The sequence below is a fragment of the Debaryomyces fabryi genome (genome assembly GCF_001447935.2).
Source record: "Debaryomyces fabryi strain CBS 789 chromosome Unknown contig00091, whole genome shotgun sequence".
In the NCBI taxonomy this organism is placed as follows: Eukaryota; Fungi; Ascomycota; class Pichiomycetes; order Serinales; family Debaryomycetaceae; genus Debaryomyces; species Debaryomyces fabryi.
In genome coordinates, this window is record NW_015385517.1 from 1 (window position 1) to 15,007 (window position 15,007).

The 15,007-nt window shown below is 35.0% G+C and overlaps 9 protein-coding genes across 9 annotated transcripts; 1 reads left to right on the forward strand and 8 right to left on the reverse strand.

The window, feature by feature from the left end:
* Nucleotides 1-92: 92 nt before the first annotated feature.
* On the reverse strand, nt 93-515 carry AC631_03867 (uncharacterized protein; the record flags this gene model as incomplete). The annotated part of the gene is made up of 1 exon (XM_015612696.1): nt 93-515. A coding segment is annotated over one exon (423 nt), but the record flags the coding sequence as incomplete, so codon positions are not given.
* Nucleotides 516-1,150: 635 nt separating this feature from the next.
* AC631_03868 (uncharacterized protein) lies at nt 1,151-2,938 on the reverse strand (the record flags this gene model as incomplete). Its single annotated transcript, XM_015612697.1, has 1 exon — nt 1,151-2,938. The coding sequence occupies one exon, from the start codon at nt 2,936-2,938 to the stop codon at nt 1,151-1,153; it is 1,788 nt and encodes a 595-aa protein (XP_015466454.1).
* Nucleotides 2,939-3,337: 399 nt separating this feature from the next.
* Nucleotides 3,338-3,823, forward strand: AC631_03869 (RpiB/LacA/LacB family sugar-phosphate isomerase; the record flags this gene model as incomplete). The annotated part of the gene is made up of 1 exon (XM_015612698.1): nt 3,338-3,823. One exon carries the CDS (start codon nt 3,338-3,340, stop codon nt 3,821-3,823), a length of 486 nt encoding a protein of 161 aa, XP_015466455.1.
* Nucleotides 3,824-4,087: 264 nt separating this feature from the next.
* On the reverse strand, nt 4,088-5,203 carry AC631_03870 (NAD(P)-dependent alcohol dehydrogenase; the record flags this gene model as incomplete). Its single annotated transcript, XM_015612699.1, has 1 exon — nt 4,088-5,203. One exon carries the CDS (start codon nt 5,201-5,203, stop codon nt 4,088-4,090), a length of 1,116 nt encoding a protein of 371 aa, XP_015466456.1.
* A 603-nt stretch (nt 5,204-5,806) lies between these two features.
* Nucleotides 5,807-7,489, reverse strand: HGT13 (Hgt13p; the record flags this gene model as incomplete). Its single annotated transcript, XM_015612700.1, has 1 exon — nt 5,807-7,489. The coding sequence occupies one exon, from the start codon at nt 7,487-7,489 to the stop codon at nt 5,807-5,809; it is 1,683 nt and encodes a 560-aa protein (XP_015466457.1).
* Nucleotides 7,490-8,875: 1,386 nt separating this feature from the next.
* ARA1 (D-arabinose 1-dehydrogenase (NAD(P)(+))) lies at nt 8,876-9,853 on the reverse strand (the record flags this gene model as incomplete). The annotated part of the gene is made up of 1 exon (XM_015612701.1): nt 8,876-9,853. The coding sequence occupies one exon, from the start codon at nt 9,851-9,853 to the stop codon at nt 8,876-8,878; it is 978 nt and encodes a 325-aa protein (XP_015466458.1).
* Nucleotides 9,854-10,216: 363 nt separating this feature from the next.
* On the reverse strand, nt 10,217-11,505 carry MAF1 (RNA polymerase III-inhibiting protein; the record flags this gene model as incomplete). The annotated part of the gene is made up of 2 exons (XM_015612702.1): nt 10,217-11,407; nt 11,500-11,505. The coding sequence occupies 2 exons, from the start codon at nt 11,503-11,505 to the stop codon at nt 10,217-10,219; spliced, it is 1,197 nt and encodes a 398-aa protein (XP_015466459.1).
* Nucleotides 11,506-11,809: 304 nt separating this feature from the next.
* RAD57 (putative DNA-dependent ATPase) lies at nt 11,810-13,510 on the reverse strand (the record flags this gene model as incomplete). Its single annotated transcript, XM_015612703.1, has 1 exon — nt 11,810-13,510. One exon carries the CDS (start codon nt 13,508-13,510, stop codon nt 11,810-11,812), a length of 1,701 nt encoding a protein of 566 aa, XP_015466460.1.
* Nucleotides 13,511-13,675: 165 nt separating this feature from the next.
* Nucleotides 13,676-14,788, reverse strand: AC631_03875 (NAD(P)/FAD-dependent oxidoreductase; the record flags this gene model as incomplete). Its single annotated transcript, XM_015612704.1, has 1 exon — nt 13,676-14,788. One exon carries the CDS (start codon nt 14,786-14,788, stop codon nt 13,676-13,678), a length of 1,113 nt encoding a protein of 370 aa, XP_015466461.1.
* Between the last annotated feature and the right edge of the window lie 219 nt (nt 14,789-15,007).

The window sequence follows — 15,007 nt, forward strand, 5'->3', positions numbered from 1 at the left end:
TCATTATTAATGTCTTGTAATATTTGCAGCTTGAGTGTTTCCTCAGGCGAATCTTTAACAAGCTGTTTCAAAAGCATATGCCACTCATTAACTAGTTTACTGAAATTTCTCTTTAGAAATATCTCAAGATCCGTTCCAACCACTAAATCGATTTCACTTGAATTCCAAAAATATGGATTATTCAAATTTTTAGGTAAAATTTTGAAATACTCCTTGAAAGTATTTTTTTCAAGCGAGGTATCAAATGCTAATTTTGATATTAATAAGATTGTTATTTCATTATTACTAAAGGAAGTGTCTAATTCTATATTAATCTTTGGCAAATAATGTTCTTTTAAATGAGGTCCAATAACAATATTTTTGGGCACCTTAATCAACTCTTCACCACTCAGGAAATCATTGATGATGGCTGTGAATCCTTTTTGCTTTTGATATTGGAAGTCTATTCTGGGATCTAAAAATGCACCCTTTTCTCTAGCCCAAGATAAAAAATTTCCTAAGCCCCGTTCTAGCATTCTTGAAATCCTCTTCCCAGCGAAGGAAAATAATTCTTTGAACTCTTGATCCTGTTCTTACTTCGAACTCAATCGTATTCTATGTTCAATGAAAAAATGAAGCTCGAAATGAATTAGTGTACAACACAGCTCAAGAGAAAAATTTTAATTGAATCTTGTAAATCCGAGATTCTTTGTAAGTTTAACGAAAAAATACTTGCTTGACTAATTACTATCTAGTAATACTATATAAAAGAAGAATGGGATAGAAATAGTATTGTAATATCGAACTGATATGAGAGAAATTTCAAGACTGTGTTTATCATTTAGAAATTCTTCAATTAATAGAAGCGGCATTTGCTTGGAACAACATAAGAATAACTTAATTTGTCTAGGATAATATGCTTGAGTACATCATGATCCTTCTAATGCTACTACGCAAATTTAAGAAATGATTCCCCGATTACTATTGATAGTGATAAAAAGTGCCTTTAAATGATGGTTATTAAGTTCAGATTCGCATTGTTTTAAGTAATGAATATTTAAAATTCTCAAGATATTGGAAAGAAGTTGATATTATAAAATTATTATTCAACATAATGACTAGTATTGAATCCTTAAAGCTTATTTATAAATGGATTACTCATTTAGGTTTATTATTCGCTTAAAGCTGCTAATATCTCATACACTCCGTAAGCACCAGGATCTGGTGGGAATTCTGTTTTCTCTGACACACCTCCTACGTATGTAGCACGGCCTAATTTTGGTCGAAGCTTTCTAGTTCCTTCTGCTGCATTCCTTGCCACTTCAACGGCAGTATGAATATTCTTGGATTCAGCAAATGACCTGCAAAATGGAATTAAGACATCCATAACAGTTCTATGACCTTCTCTTGCTTTTGTAAACTCTGCTAAAGTATTAATCCCATGATCCAAAGCGACAGAAATAATATCATTATTATCACCGACACTATCATTAAGGTTGATTTCGAGCTTATTGATGAAGGCTTTCATGAAAATGAATAAAATTGCACCAAGCGTCCCACCCATATCATCTTTTAGGACCTTAAGAATGGCATGAAGAACAATCATCATCGACCCATTTTGTGCAATGCCATCATCTAATAATTTAATAATGGCTTTTGCACCAGTTTCTAAGGTCGTTCCACAATCTCCATCACCCATCTTAGTATCCCAGTCAGTTATTTCAGGTTCTTTATCAATTATATTCTGAGCTGCTTTACGAACAATTCTTTCAAGAACAGACGGATCATATGTAATATCGCGCTCAAGATCTATACTTTCATCAATTTCTTCATAACCTTGGAAATTTTTGATTATTCTACTTTCAGGATTTAAAATTTGAGACGAGGTATAGTGGCTCTTTGGAAAGTTGGTTGCATCTGTTGGAGCATCGAAGAGATCAAAAATATCTTGTTCAGTGAAATCTTGATTAGCAGCTTTTGTAACATTGAACAAGGAGATTGTAAAAATTGGAGCATTGATAGATGTAATATAAGACCCAGAGTATACTCTAGCAGGCTTTATGTTATACAAATCAGCAAGGTTTTTTATAGCACAATATAGCAAAGCCTTTTCTTCTATAACAGGTAAACCACCGAGATTATTGAATAGTAAGATGAATAGATCATTATCATCATAGTCTAAAAAGCCTCTTTCTTTGTCATTTTTATCAAGAATTAATTTTAATAAATCAGGCATAAGTTCTTCATTGGAAGGTATATTCTTTGTTTTCATAACACCAGGTTCATTGTGTATACCAAGGCCAATTTCAATTTGATTTTCTTCTAATTTACCATAGTCCGCATCATTTGCATGCCCAGGAATATGCGTATGGTCTAATCCAGCATTAACAGAAGCAATACACTTGTTAGCAGACTTACCTAAATTGTAAATTTCGTCGATATTATGACCTTTTTCACTAGCGGCACCCAAAATCTTCATAATAAAGATACAACCGGCCAATGTTCGACGCCCGACAAGTTTTCCAGTGGTCCTGCTGACAGCCACATCATCAGTAGTGCGAAGTAATCTGATTTTTGATTCACCAAACTTTGAAATAAGCTCTTGAGCCGCCATACCAAAATAAAGATTATCCCCCGTATAGTTTGTAATAAGAAATATAGTGCCAGCCTCTGAATGGGTGGCCTTTTCAGCAGATTTGATGTTTTTATAGTTTGGGCTTGCAAAAATATCACCCTGAGCTGATGCAGTTAACATTCCTGAACCAACAAAACCAATCCATCCTGGTTCATGACCTGAACCACCTCCACTAATCAATGTGACCTTTTTTGGATTATGCTTATTGTTGAAAATTACTTTCTCCTTCTCTAAAAGAGACAAGCTATCATTTTCATAAACATAAGCTTTTAAACAGTGATTAACAAGATTGTTTGAATCCTTTGGAAGAAAATGCTTTGGCATTTCTGTATTCTTATAACCTTATGGTTTTTGTTTTTTTTAGAATAAAGGTGGATATTTCAATGCAATATATATTTCAATGCAATATATATTGCATTGAGCTCAATTCAAAACATACAATTACTTACTATATGGGCTTAAAGTTGGACAGATAATCGGAAAGATGTGTAAAATGTTCTAATGTATATAAGTGATTCTTTGGTTGAAATATCGGAATAAAGTTTTGGACCTCACTTTTGGATATGACCCCACAAATAATTATTCCGAGTTTAAGTATATATTGAAATAAGCTCGAATTTAATCATTGCTTATGCTGAAAAAAGCCAAAATATATGAATATTTCCAATCCATTCATAATTCCATTATATTAAACTCTTGTGTTAATTAGTATCTTCATCCAAAATGGGACAAAAAATTAGAATTGTTGTAGGTTGTGATCAAGCAGGCTACGAATATAAGGAAGCAATCAAAAAAGACCTTCAAAACAATCCCCTTGTTAAAAGCGTTAAAGATATTGGGGTTCCAAGTAATACTGATGCTACATCCTACCCTCTTATTGGTATAAAAGCTGGTGAGATGATTCAGGCTGATGAAGCTGATCGTGCTATTCTAATTTGCGGGACAGGTCTAGGGGTTGCTATTTCAGCCAATAAGGTTTCAGGAATTAGAGCAGTTACAGCTCATGATAGTTTTAGTGTGGAGCGTAGTATTCTTTCTAATAATTGTCAAGTGTTGTGTATGGGTCAAAGGGTCGTTGGTTTAGAACTTGCTAAGAGACTAGCATCTGAATGGTTAACTTACATATTTGATGAAGGTAGTGGATCTGCTGCCAAGGTTAAGGCCCTTGTTGATTATGAGAATAAATCTTCACAAGTTCCCGTTGCATAATATTTAGAATTAGTCTACATATTTACATTTGAATTAAATGAATTATTCTTCGTTAAGTAAAATTAAATCAGTTCCTAAAGGTATAAATTTTATATCAAAAGTTTTATGGTCTCAAAGGCTTATATTATTCTCGATCATCATAAAACTGACGCTAATCAATAATTCTTACATTTTGTTATAGTAAATGAAAGATATGCATTCATTCGGCTCCTATAAAAAATACGCGATAATTTTTTGCAACCGTTCTTTGCGAAATTAACACTCTCAATCGTCCTTAATCATAACTTTAATAGTAGGTACCTTTTGATCAACAACACACTCTAATGCTTTAGGTGCATCTTCTAATGAGAAAGAATGAGTCACAAATTTATCAACATTAATTTTACCAGAACTAATTAAATTAATCACAGCAGGCCAGGTATCTGTATATCTGTTAATGAACCTAACATCAACTTCACCTAGGGATAAGGGCATAAACGGAAAACCATCTAACTCATTTTTTCCCGAAACACCCAATATTGTTAAAACACCATTTCTTCTAACTACGTAGCAACATGTATTAATGGAAGAAGCAAACCCAGTACACTCTAAAACAACCGGGGGCATAACATATTCAGTATTTCCAAACATTGCTCGAATATTCATAGCATTCTCTTTCGGGGATATAGTGGTATTGTTTTTGTATGTCATAACAGAAGGGACTAATTTTTTAGCAAACTCCAACCTTTCATCAGAGATATCAGATATAACTATAGGATAAGCACCTGATACGTTGGCTAGTAATAAGGTAGCTAATCCAATTGGTCCGCACCCAGCAATCATACAAGGGTTTCCAGGTTTCAAACCTCCAGCCTTTCTAACACCATGGAAAGCAACAGAAACAACTTCCGCCAATGCACCTTGCTCGTACGACATATTATCTGGCAATTTATGAACAAAGTTTGGATTGGTACATAAATACCTTTGCATAGAGCCATTAGTAGGTGGAACTCCTAAGAAGGCCACATCCTCACACAAATTATAATGACCATTTAAACATAAGTAGCATTTTCCACATGGGACTTGTGGTTCTATAGCAACTCTGTCGCCAACCTTAATATCACTTGTAACCTCTCTACCTACCTCAATAATCTTTCCAGCTGTTTCATGGCCCAAAACTAAATTTTCGGTAACAACCAAATCACCGATACCTCCTTCTTTCCAAAGATGAATGTCTGATCCGCAAATACCCGTACATTTGATGTGTACCTTAACTTGATTAGGTTGACATTCCGGGATTGGAGCATTACCTGCTATAAGCTTATGATCCGGTGTAACAATTAAACAAGGGTTTGAAACTGGGAGAGCCTCGCAATCTGAGCTTTTTAAAACCGGAGCCATTATATTTCTATCTGTAGTTGACGATGAATTCTAAGAAGGATGCTTAGTATATACCATAATATATATATTCATAGTACTAGCAAAGTCTTCTTTATGTTAGTACCGCCTTAAAGACGGGTCATTTTTCGGTGGGGTTTATTAGAAGACTAGTGATCTCCTAATCCTTGATTTTACATGGCAAAGCGAATGTGTGATAATTTTCGCAACTATTTTTGCGGAATTTATTTCGGTCTGGGGAAAATAAAGTTTTCCCCATTAAATTATGATTTCTGCAATCTTAATAATATTTCTCGCCAGAATTATTTACACATAAATGATGACTTCTCCATACTAGAGTATTTGTTCCACTAATTGTACCGCAAAAATTCTAGTTAATTTCTGATACGGCTTTGTGAAGTTTTTCCACGAAATATACGCTCACAGGTTTAGCTCCTCTGACCGTTTGGTTTTCTGGCTATCTGAGTTCAAATGACTTTACTAATGAATGGCGAGGAATTTAATAAATAATGTAACAAAGTATGTATTAATAGAATTGAAAGGTAAGCTTTTCAGATATATAGAACAATAATAAGCTATCTATACACACAAATGAAGGTAAGTAGACTACAAAACCTCTGCATCTTCGCCATTTTGTTTTATACTTGAAGTAGCAGAAGCATGTTCAAAATGACTCGTAGTAGGGCCTTTTTCAGGATCACGCACACCAGCGTGCATAAATGGTAAGTCCTTTGCTACTTGAACAGCCTTCCATGGTTGCATAACTGGAGTTTGGTTAAAAATGACATCCATTTCTTCCAAACTTCTACCTGCAGTTTCAGGATATAAGAAGTAAACAGTTGGTACCATTAACAAATTAATGGCAGCAAAAATAGTGTAAGTGTAAGGGCCAATACTACTGAACGCAACTGGGGTTATCATTACCACCATAAAATTAAATGCCCAGTTAGTTGCAGTAGATATAGCGGCACCAGGTGCTCTAATTTGTAAGGGCAATAATTCTGGAGGAAGGAGCCATGTAACCCCTAAATACGACATACCAAAACAAGTGTTAAACAAAAAGAGGAACACTGCCGCGGCAATACCAGCAGAAGTGCCAGCATGCGTATCCTTGGCTTCATCAGCCTTCCAGTTTGTGCCAGTCAAAATTGCCATACAGAAAGATTGACCTAAAGCACCATAAATCATTAAATTTCTTCTCCCAAACCTTTCTATAGTATAGAACGCTAACAATGACGCTAAAAAATATTCAGTACCATTACAAGCAGCCAAAATTCTTGATTGTAATGGGTCCATTCCAATGTAGTTTTCGAAAATTGTTCCTGCATAGTACGTAATAAGGTTAATACCAGTAATTTGCTGCATCATTTGAGAACAAGCAGCAAGAACAGTTCTATGGAAATTCCTGGCTTCTCCTTGTTTCAACAAGTCTTTCATATTAAAATTTTCAGCACCTTGGCTAATTTCAAGATCGATAGCTTGTTGGATTTCGGTGATTTGATCATTAACTAAAGGATCATTTTCTGGTAAATCATACAAAGCCGAAAAAACGATCCTGGCTTCTTTTTGCCTTTTCCTCTTTAATAGCCATCTTGGTGATTCTGGAAACTTTAAAATTAATGGAAGAATAATTATAGGGAAAATACATTGAAATGCAACAGGAAATCTCCAACTGACTTGATTAATCGTGTCCCATCCATCAAGGAAGTAAAATGCAAAATCAACCCAGTAACTTATCGTAATACCTAAAGCAATAAGAGATCCTTCCATCATGATTAATTTACCTCTCATCTCAGGTTTTGCAACTTCTGCTTGCCAAACAGGAACTGTAGCCGTAATGAAACCATTACCTAGCCCAGTTATAATTCTTGCAACAATCAAATGTGCTAATGTATACGCACAAGACTGCAATGCACCACCCACCATCATAATAGTAGCACCAAGAAAAATTGTTTTCAAACGGCCTAACTTGTCTCCCAAATAAATGGTTGATAAGGCAGAAAACATACAACCGATTTCGTACAAAGCAATCGCTGCCCCTTGAAGTGTTGCATCACCATCTCCTTTAGTATCGATAGAAGGGAATGTCTTACGAAATGATTTCAAAGTCAATAAAGAACCCATAACTCCTTGGTCATACCCAAAAAGTAAGAATCCAAGTCCAGCAATACAAGAAACACAAAAGTTCAACCTATTACCTCTCATTCCTAAAAAGGAATGAGTCTCAGAACTTGGTTCATTCTCTTTATGCTCGACGCTATTTGTCTTTGAAAGACTTGATGTCGACATGTTAAATTGTGTTCTCTAAGTGAAGCTGTAGAAATGATAGATATATCTAGCTGAATCAACAACCAAAACATGAGATTTCGTTTCTTATTTATATTCATATTGTTTTTGTTCGGCTCTAGTGTTTCATTCTATTTTTTCACCTTGGGGCCCCCCCCACTTTTGTCTATTTAGGTCTTGCATTACATCATAAGCAAGAGGTTTATGCTGCGAAGCAGCCTCTATACAGTCTCTATATATAGAGTGGAAATTTTCGGATTGTTAAAATGTTAAAATTCGTGTAATGAATAGCAATCAAATTTCCCCATTTAGGTCAAAAGCGCTTAACAATCTACTTTTGTGCTCAACAAAGAAGGCATATTCACGCGTGAGGAAAACATTACCCCAGACTTAGTTATGAGATAGGTGTCGGAAGAATAAACGGAATAAATTGACACCTGAGAGTTTAGATTCATTTTACATATTAAAAGCTTATTTGGCAATAGAAATATATGAGAGGCTTTAACGGCACCGTTTGATAATTAGTTTACAAACTATAACCAGCACAAAAAATATTTAGTATAACAAGTAAATTTTTTAGCAAAGCCTGCAGGGCTAAAAGGTCTAAAATAAGAACGCAAAAATTTAGTAGCAGTATTTCAACACGGTCCAAAGTGCACTAGTGTAAAATAAGGTCTAAGAAACATCCATGGAAAGAGGGACAGCACCTTTGAAGTGACCAAAAGCGGCCTTTTAGTTAAGCGTTTCAACTTGCATTCAGATTTCAATAAGAGAGGTGTAGCAATGCAAGTTAATGCGGGTGTATGAGAAGCTGGAAATATCCGGCGGAAATATCAACGAAATTTATGTGCTTATTCCATTCAGACCACAGTAATACTTACATATATTGTACCTAAAAAAATACAATATCGTTAATAAACTACACTGCTCTTTTCTCCAATAGTATTACAGATTAGCCAGGGTGTTCATGCGTATTCCTGAGCATTCTCAAATTGCCGCATTTCCAGACGCATAAATAACCTCGTCTTAGTGATATCAAGAAATTATTAGCAACGGCAAACATTTTAGTAATTGTTTCATTAACAAAAAGAATAAGTAGTATGCCTGTGTAATTAAATGCAACAGATGGAATGGTGAGTTTTCTTGAATATTGGTATGGGTTAAGATATATGCCTTTTGCATTTTTATTCGATTTTGCAAATTTTTACAAGAAATTCTAAAAAACCATATTTTCGGAAACCCAGATAATAGAAGTATTAGAGAATACAATTTGATACGTAATATTCCTTTGTATATTCATAATTTGTACAGCTACTAGATTTCATAAGCTACTGGAGCTAAAAGCTCCAAGATTCATATTAATGATCTCATATAACTATACACTATACACTAATCAAATTCTTTACTCAAGATATCACCTTTCCACCATTTAAATCCGAGTCCGTAGCCCCATGGATCAGTAATATATCTAGTAGGGTTCTCAACACCAATTTGATATAATTTATCTAATTCATCCTTGGTTAATTGAGGCAACCTGACATTTGTCTTAATTCTTTCAAGGTTTGATGATCTGGGTAAAGTGATTCTGCCTTGGAGTATATGATAAGCATTAGCAATCTCGTTTACACTGACCCCATACTTTTCTGCTAATTCATTAATGTACGGAAGTTTAAGCACAGGTGCTCCTGTACTACCAACAGGACTATATGCTTCAATCAAAATCTTATGCTTAGCACAGAAGTCAACTAAGTCTTGCTGGGGTAATTGAGGATGATATTCAATTTGATTGACAACAGGAATAATCTTAGCATTTTGCAATAATTTTCTCAATTTAGGAATAGAGTAATTTGAAACACCTATTGATCTAACCTTATTAGTTGCCTTAAGATCTTCAAGCTTACTGTAAGTCTCGAGGAATTTTACTCCATCAACCGGATCATCATCATACTTCAAGCTTCCGTCCTCATTCTTTGGGCCAGCTGGCAACCCATTTTCATCCCCTGAAAGACAAACGGGCCAATGTTGTAAAAATAAATCCACATAATCAATTCCTAATTCAGACAATGATTCGTCCAAGGATTTCTCAGGACTATGATGGAATGATGGCCATACTTTAGTAGTGATAAATAAATCTTCACGTTTATATCCTTCTGCAAATAATACCTTCAATGCTTCACCAACATATTTTTCAGTACCGTAGTACCACGCAGCATCAATATGGCGATATCCTGACCTAACGGCCGTAATAACTTGATCCCTAACGGCAGATTTGTCTTCAGGGGGAACTGTACCTAAACCCAAAGCAGGAATTTTATGACCGTCATTCAAATCGAAATAGACGTCTGTAGCTAACTTTTGTTCTGGCATCTTTCTATTCAACAAATAATTAATTGTTTCTAATAATTAATAATGAATCGCAAAGGGGTGTTATATTTGAATTGGGATTTCACGGATTAAATATTGTTGAACAAATCGTTAAACAGCAATTCTACTTAAAAAAATAATCCGGAATTGCGACTATTGTTGCTTGCGCGAACTGTTAAGCCACATACATTGATAAGGTAAACATTCTGTAACGAATGAAATTTTAGCAAAATATTATAATTAGTTACTTATGCAGAGGGGATGAATTGAATCAATAATCAAGAGTAAGCGATACTCATTTAGTGTAGAGAAGATTATACATGAAAATATAGACAATATAAGGAAAAATATACTCATACACGTGTCTTAAATTTCCATGTCACCAACAACATCATTTTCCATTTCGTAGTCGTCATCGTCAATCAATGCTTCGTCATCGATGTATTCATCCATGTACATGTCATCCTCGGCATCAGCATCATCCTCTTCCTCACCATCCTTATCGTTGGTTTCACCAGAGTTAGCAGCATCGTTATTTCTACTTATAGATGTATTTCTGTTGCCATTGACTTTTGAGTAGTGAATCTTATTAAGGGCAGTCAAATAAATGAAGGAAACTCTCTTCTTCTTTTTATTATATATAAACCAGTAATAGGACCACATAGTTTGGTATGGGTAATTCAAATCTTCCAAAATTGATTGATCAGAAGGCTGGAATTCGTAAATTTGACAATTTTCAAAAAGATTTGGATTTGTTGGGGGAGAATTGTTATCTGGAGATATTGATCCATGCTTCGAAGCAGAGGCCGACGTCGTGTGTAGGAAGCTATTGTGCCTAGACTCATTCGGAGTCGGCAACTTTGAGGGTATAAAATCCATATAGACGTTCACGGTGTCCCATATCCAATTTAGTAAATCCTCCTTCTTGCCAAGCGATACCATAATGTTGTTGAACCTATGAATGAGATCTTCAGCCGACCCAACTTTGTGAAAATTTTCCGTCGTAGGTTGCAAGTTTGAAAAGTCATGATCGGGATAAGTACTATTTAAAATAGCAATTAGATAGGCAAATGTTTTTCTCGTGGTGATATTCTTTAAGGGCCCAAATGGCGATTCATCAACATTGGAGCTATTTTCAACAGATCCACTAAGAGACCTTGAAAGATTCGAATTTATATTCTGCGACGATGATAACGAACCTTTACTGAAATTTATCAGCGACCCACTAACACGTCTTTCCCGTTCAGCTATATCAATATAACTACCGCGACGCCCCATCATCGCCTGGTTAATATTATTTCCATTGGATGTAGGCGATGCGCTACTTCCAAATAAAGGGTTATTTGAATTTTGAAGCTCACGTTCTAACGACTGTGATAATTGATTGTCCTCCATTATCTGGTCCAAATGCTTGTCTATGGTTTTGAATAGTTTTCTGTCCGACCCAATTGGCTTGGTGGTAAATAAGTCACATCCACCTTTTATCACCAAATTATTATCTTGCGATTGGAAATTCAATTCCTGATTGACTAATTCAATATCGACTTCATCTATAAACTATCAAAAGCTGTTAGTAAAACATATTTATCATTATAGAACCAGCACCGCGTACGGTCATTATCTCGTGGTTTAAAATAATTAAAACATACCTTCATCTCGTATTAATTAATAATTGAGTAGATGATGTATAGAAAGTTCCGAGGAATAAGCTTATATATTATTTTACCTAGTAGTTGCTAGTATTTGTTTCTAATCTTAAGATTCAATTACTGCATTTACTATAAACCCGAACATGTTCATTATCTTTTGAACTCTCACATTGAACAAAGCACGACCCACGTTATCATGAAATTAATACCGTGATTATGTTCATATTATTATTTCATTATAAGTCGTCCTGAATCTTCTCATGTCTCTATATCCGAAAAGCAATGGGCCGATTTGAATTCTCTTAACATGTTATATTTGAGTGATTCCATTTGTAGTTATTTGGAAAGGAATTTTACGATTTTCATTGAACACACCATTCAGACTTACCAGGTCGTACGGGGATGCTACTACCTTTACATATCTTTCAACAGACCATCCATCTATAAGCGATTCGACACCATAAATAGTGTTATTTTTTTGTTTGTTTTCAGGATTGTCGTTGTCAGCTTTACGTTTCATGCTTCCTTCAGTTTGGGTTGGTAAGTTAAAGCCCTCACACAAAGAATCGTAGGTTAATCTTGATTCTGGATCAACTGGCTGATATGTATCTGCAAGAATAGCCTTATCTTTGAGTAGGGGTCTATACGTTTTCATGAGCATTAAACGAGAAACCATATTTTTTCCCCATTGATAACCAAGAGTGGGCACAATTTTCTTAGTATCACAGTTTTCTAACTTATGTAGCTTATCAATAAGGTCTTCTTGGTTAGAATATTGATCATCAATAACCGAAGAGTTGTTATGCTTATGGTACCGGGGGTCTATTTCTGATTCGTTTAGATGTATTCCTGTCTTTTGCCGTTTGTTTAGATTGTTGATCTGATCTATAGATCTCAGAAGTTCGTAATAAGCTAATTCGGACTCCTTAGAGCTGATTAATTCTTTGCTTTGCAGGAAAAGCTGTTGATGTTTAAATATTGATTTGTTGTCCCAACCCGAATATTGACCCAACTGGTATTCAAGATTAAGGCTATCGTCTGCATATTCATAGCCACTTAAGTCTTTAATATTCTCGGGATAATCACTCACCTGGTTGGCTGTAATGACAGCAATATTATTATCTTTGGCAATAGATAATAGGTGACGATGCAACAACATCAAGTATTGTGTTCTTGCAATTCTATTTTGATATTTGGGTGTGGACTTAAAAAATGCTTTAACTTGCTGGTCAAGCTTGGCTTTAACTTCTGTATATTCTTTACAATCAGTCAAAGCTTCCTCTTGTGCCTTTATATGATCATTTATGTAGCTTGTGTTTGTTACAGCTTCTTCCATCCTTAGGTGATGAGATATGCTATCAATTATAATGGTTCGTACTTTACCTTTCTCCTGAGATAGCTTCACCGGTAATTGTGTGAAAAGGGTATGGTCTTGATTTTCAATATCCTGGCAGTAAATGCAAGAAATATTATCCATCAGAACTTTTTTATCCGACTTGGAATTGTGATGGTCTATCATGTCCTGAAGTCGTCTTGTTTCTAATGGAGATTCAGTCGAAATATAAATGCATTGATTATTCTGCGGATCGCCAAACAATTGTGTATATATGGATAGCTGAAGAAGAAACTGTGACTTTCCACAGCCACTTGCTCCAAATATTTCAGTTATTTCACCTAATGGAATTCCCCCATTCAATTGTCGATCCAAAGTTTCAAGGCCAGTCAGTATAAAATGATCTTGTATATGCTTCTCACCGAATCTGTCTTTCAAACAACATTGAGTTGATGCTTCAATACATTCATTCTTCAAGATATTCAAAAATTCCTCCACTTCTCTAATTGATCTGCCCAATCTCTTAGATAGTTGAGGGAGGTTCGAGCTTGATGACAAATGAATCGAAGACAAAAGATCAACAACTGTTAGTCCATTTGCCTCTATTGCTGAAGTGAGCGTAGCAAAATTATTCCCAATATTAACATCATTGGGAGAGAGTTGTTTGAATATATCCATGTTCACTAAGATTGATCTGATACAACAATTTTTTTTTTCTACGCGTTACTTATTATCGCACTTTAATAGCTATAGCTATTAGCTTAAAATTGTAAATAATAGAAGTATAATCTATATTTAATATACACAAATAGAACTATAATTAAATAAATATAACTTGTAGATTCAAGCTAAACCTTCACTAGCTTTAGGAATCATAAAATCCTTGGCTTTTAAAAATTTGACTAGGAAATTTGGTGCACTCCAGCCAAACATTAAACCAATACCACCATTTCTTGAAATAGGAACTAATATAGTCGTCTTTATTGGTGAATAAGGCTTGAGCTTGGAATTCTTATTACCAAAGAATTCAAGGTCAACAACCGATTCAAAAGTCGCTTTTTGGACATAGCTTAAGTTCACAAGGGTATTTTCACCGATCGAAAGAATGTCACCTAACCCTAATACATTGTTATGGCCCTCAACACGGAAGTATTTGTCGGTCTTCAAGTATCCATTGTTATCAAGGAATTTTTTGTCTAAAAATTCCGAATTAGGAGTTACACCATAAGCTGGTATAACGACATCAGCATCATCGGATGAACCATCTTTGAATATAACCTTGGAACGAGTACCATTTTCGTCAAAACTGGTAGACCTTTTATTATTGATAACTTTGACTCCTAATGCAGTCAATTTGTTAGTGGCAGCTTTAGATTTGCTTTCGCCCAAAGGTGCAAGAGGACCAACCAGACCGGTATACAAAATAATATCCTTTTCCTTACCGTAAAGCGAACCCAATTCACCTGCTGTTTCTACACCAGTCGCCCCACCTCCTAATATAATAATCTTCTTAGCACTTTTGGTAGATTTATTTAATTTCTTGATCGAATCAACCGTATCCTTATGGTCCCCTAACAACCTAAATGCAGCATTATCTGTCCTGCAGCCTGATGCTACAACCAAGAAATCGTATTCAACAGTCAGCTTTCCGTCAGCACCTTCAACAGTTAACAAGTTCTTATCAAAATCGGCAATCTCAACTTTTCCATGAATAAACTTATAGCTAATACCTTCAGAATGTTTCTTTAAAGTTTCTTCTATAGGGAAAATAGTTTGTTCAATTTTTTCTGGCTCCGTAATTAAACGAGGAGTGGCCACAGTATAATATGCATGTGTAGATGGTGATATTAATGTAACACGAATTGACTTGTTCTTATGGCCAAAAATGGTTTTAGCAGCAGTGATACCAGCGAATGAACCGCCAATTATAACTATATGTTTTTCTGAATTCGACATAGCAAGTTAGAGTTGAATTTGTTTACGTCTTGAAATTAAGTGAATATGCTATTTATTTTATATAGTCGCGATCAGCAATGAGAATTACTAATTAACTCCGAAACAAGCATAAGATAAAATAGAATATAATAATTTCACAAGTCACTATTTGCATACGATATTAAGAAGGCTTGAAAAGTATTGAGAACATTCTGGGTAATAAATGCATTTCGCCTGTAA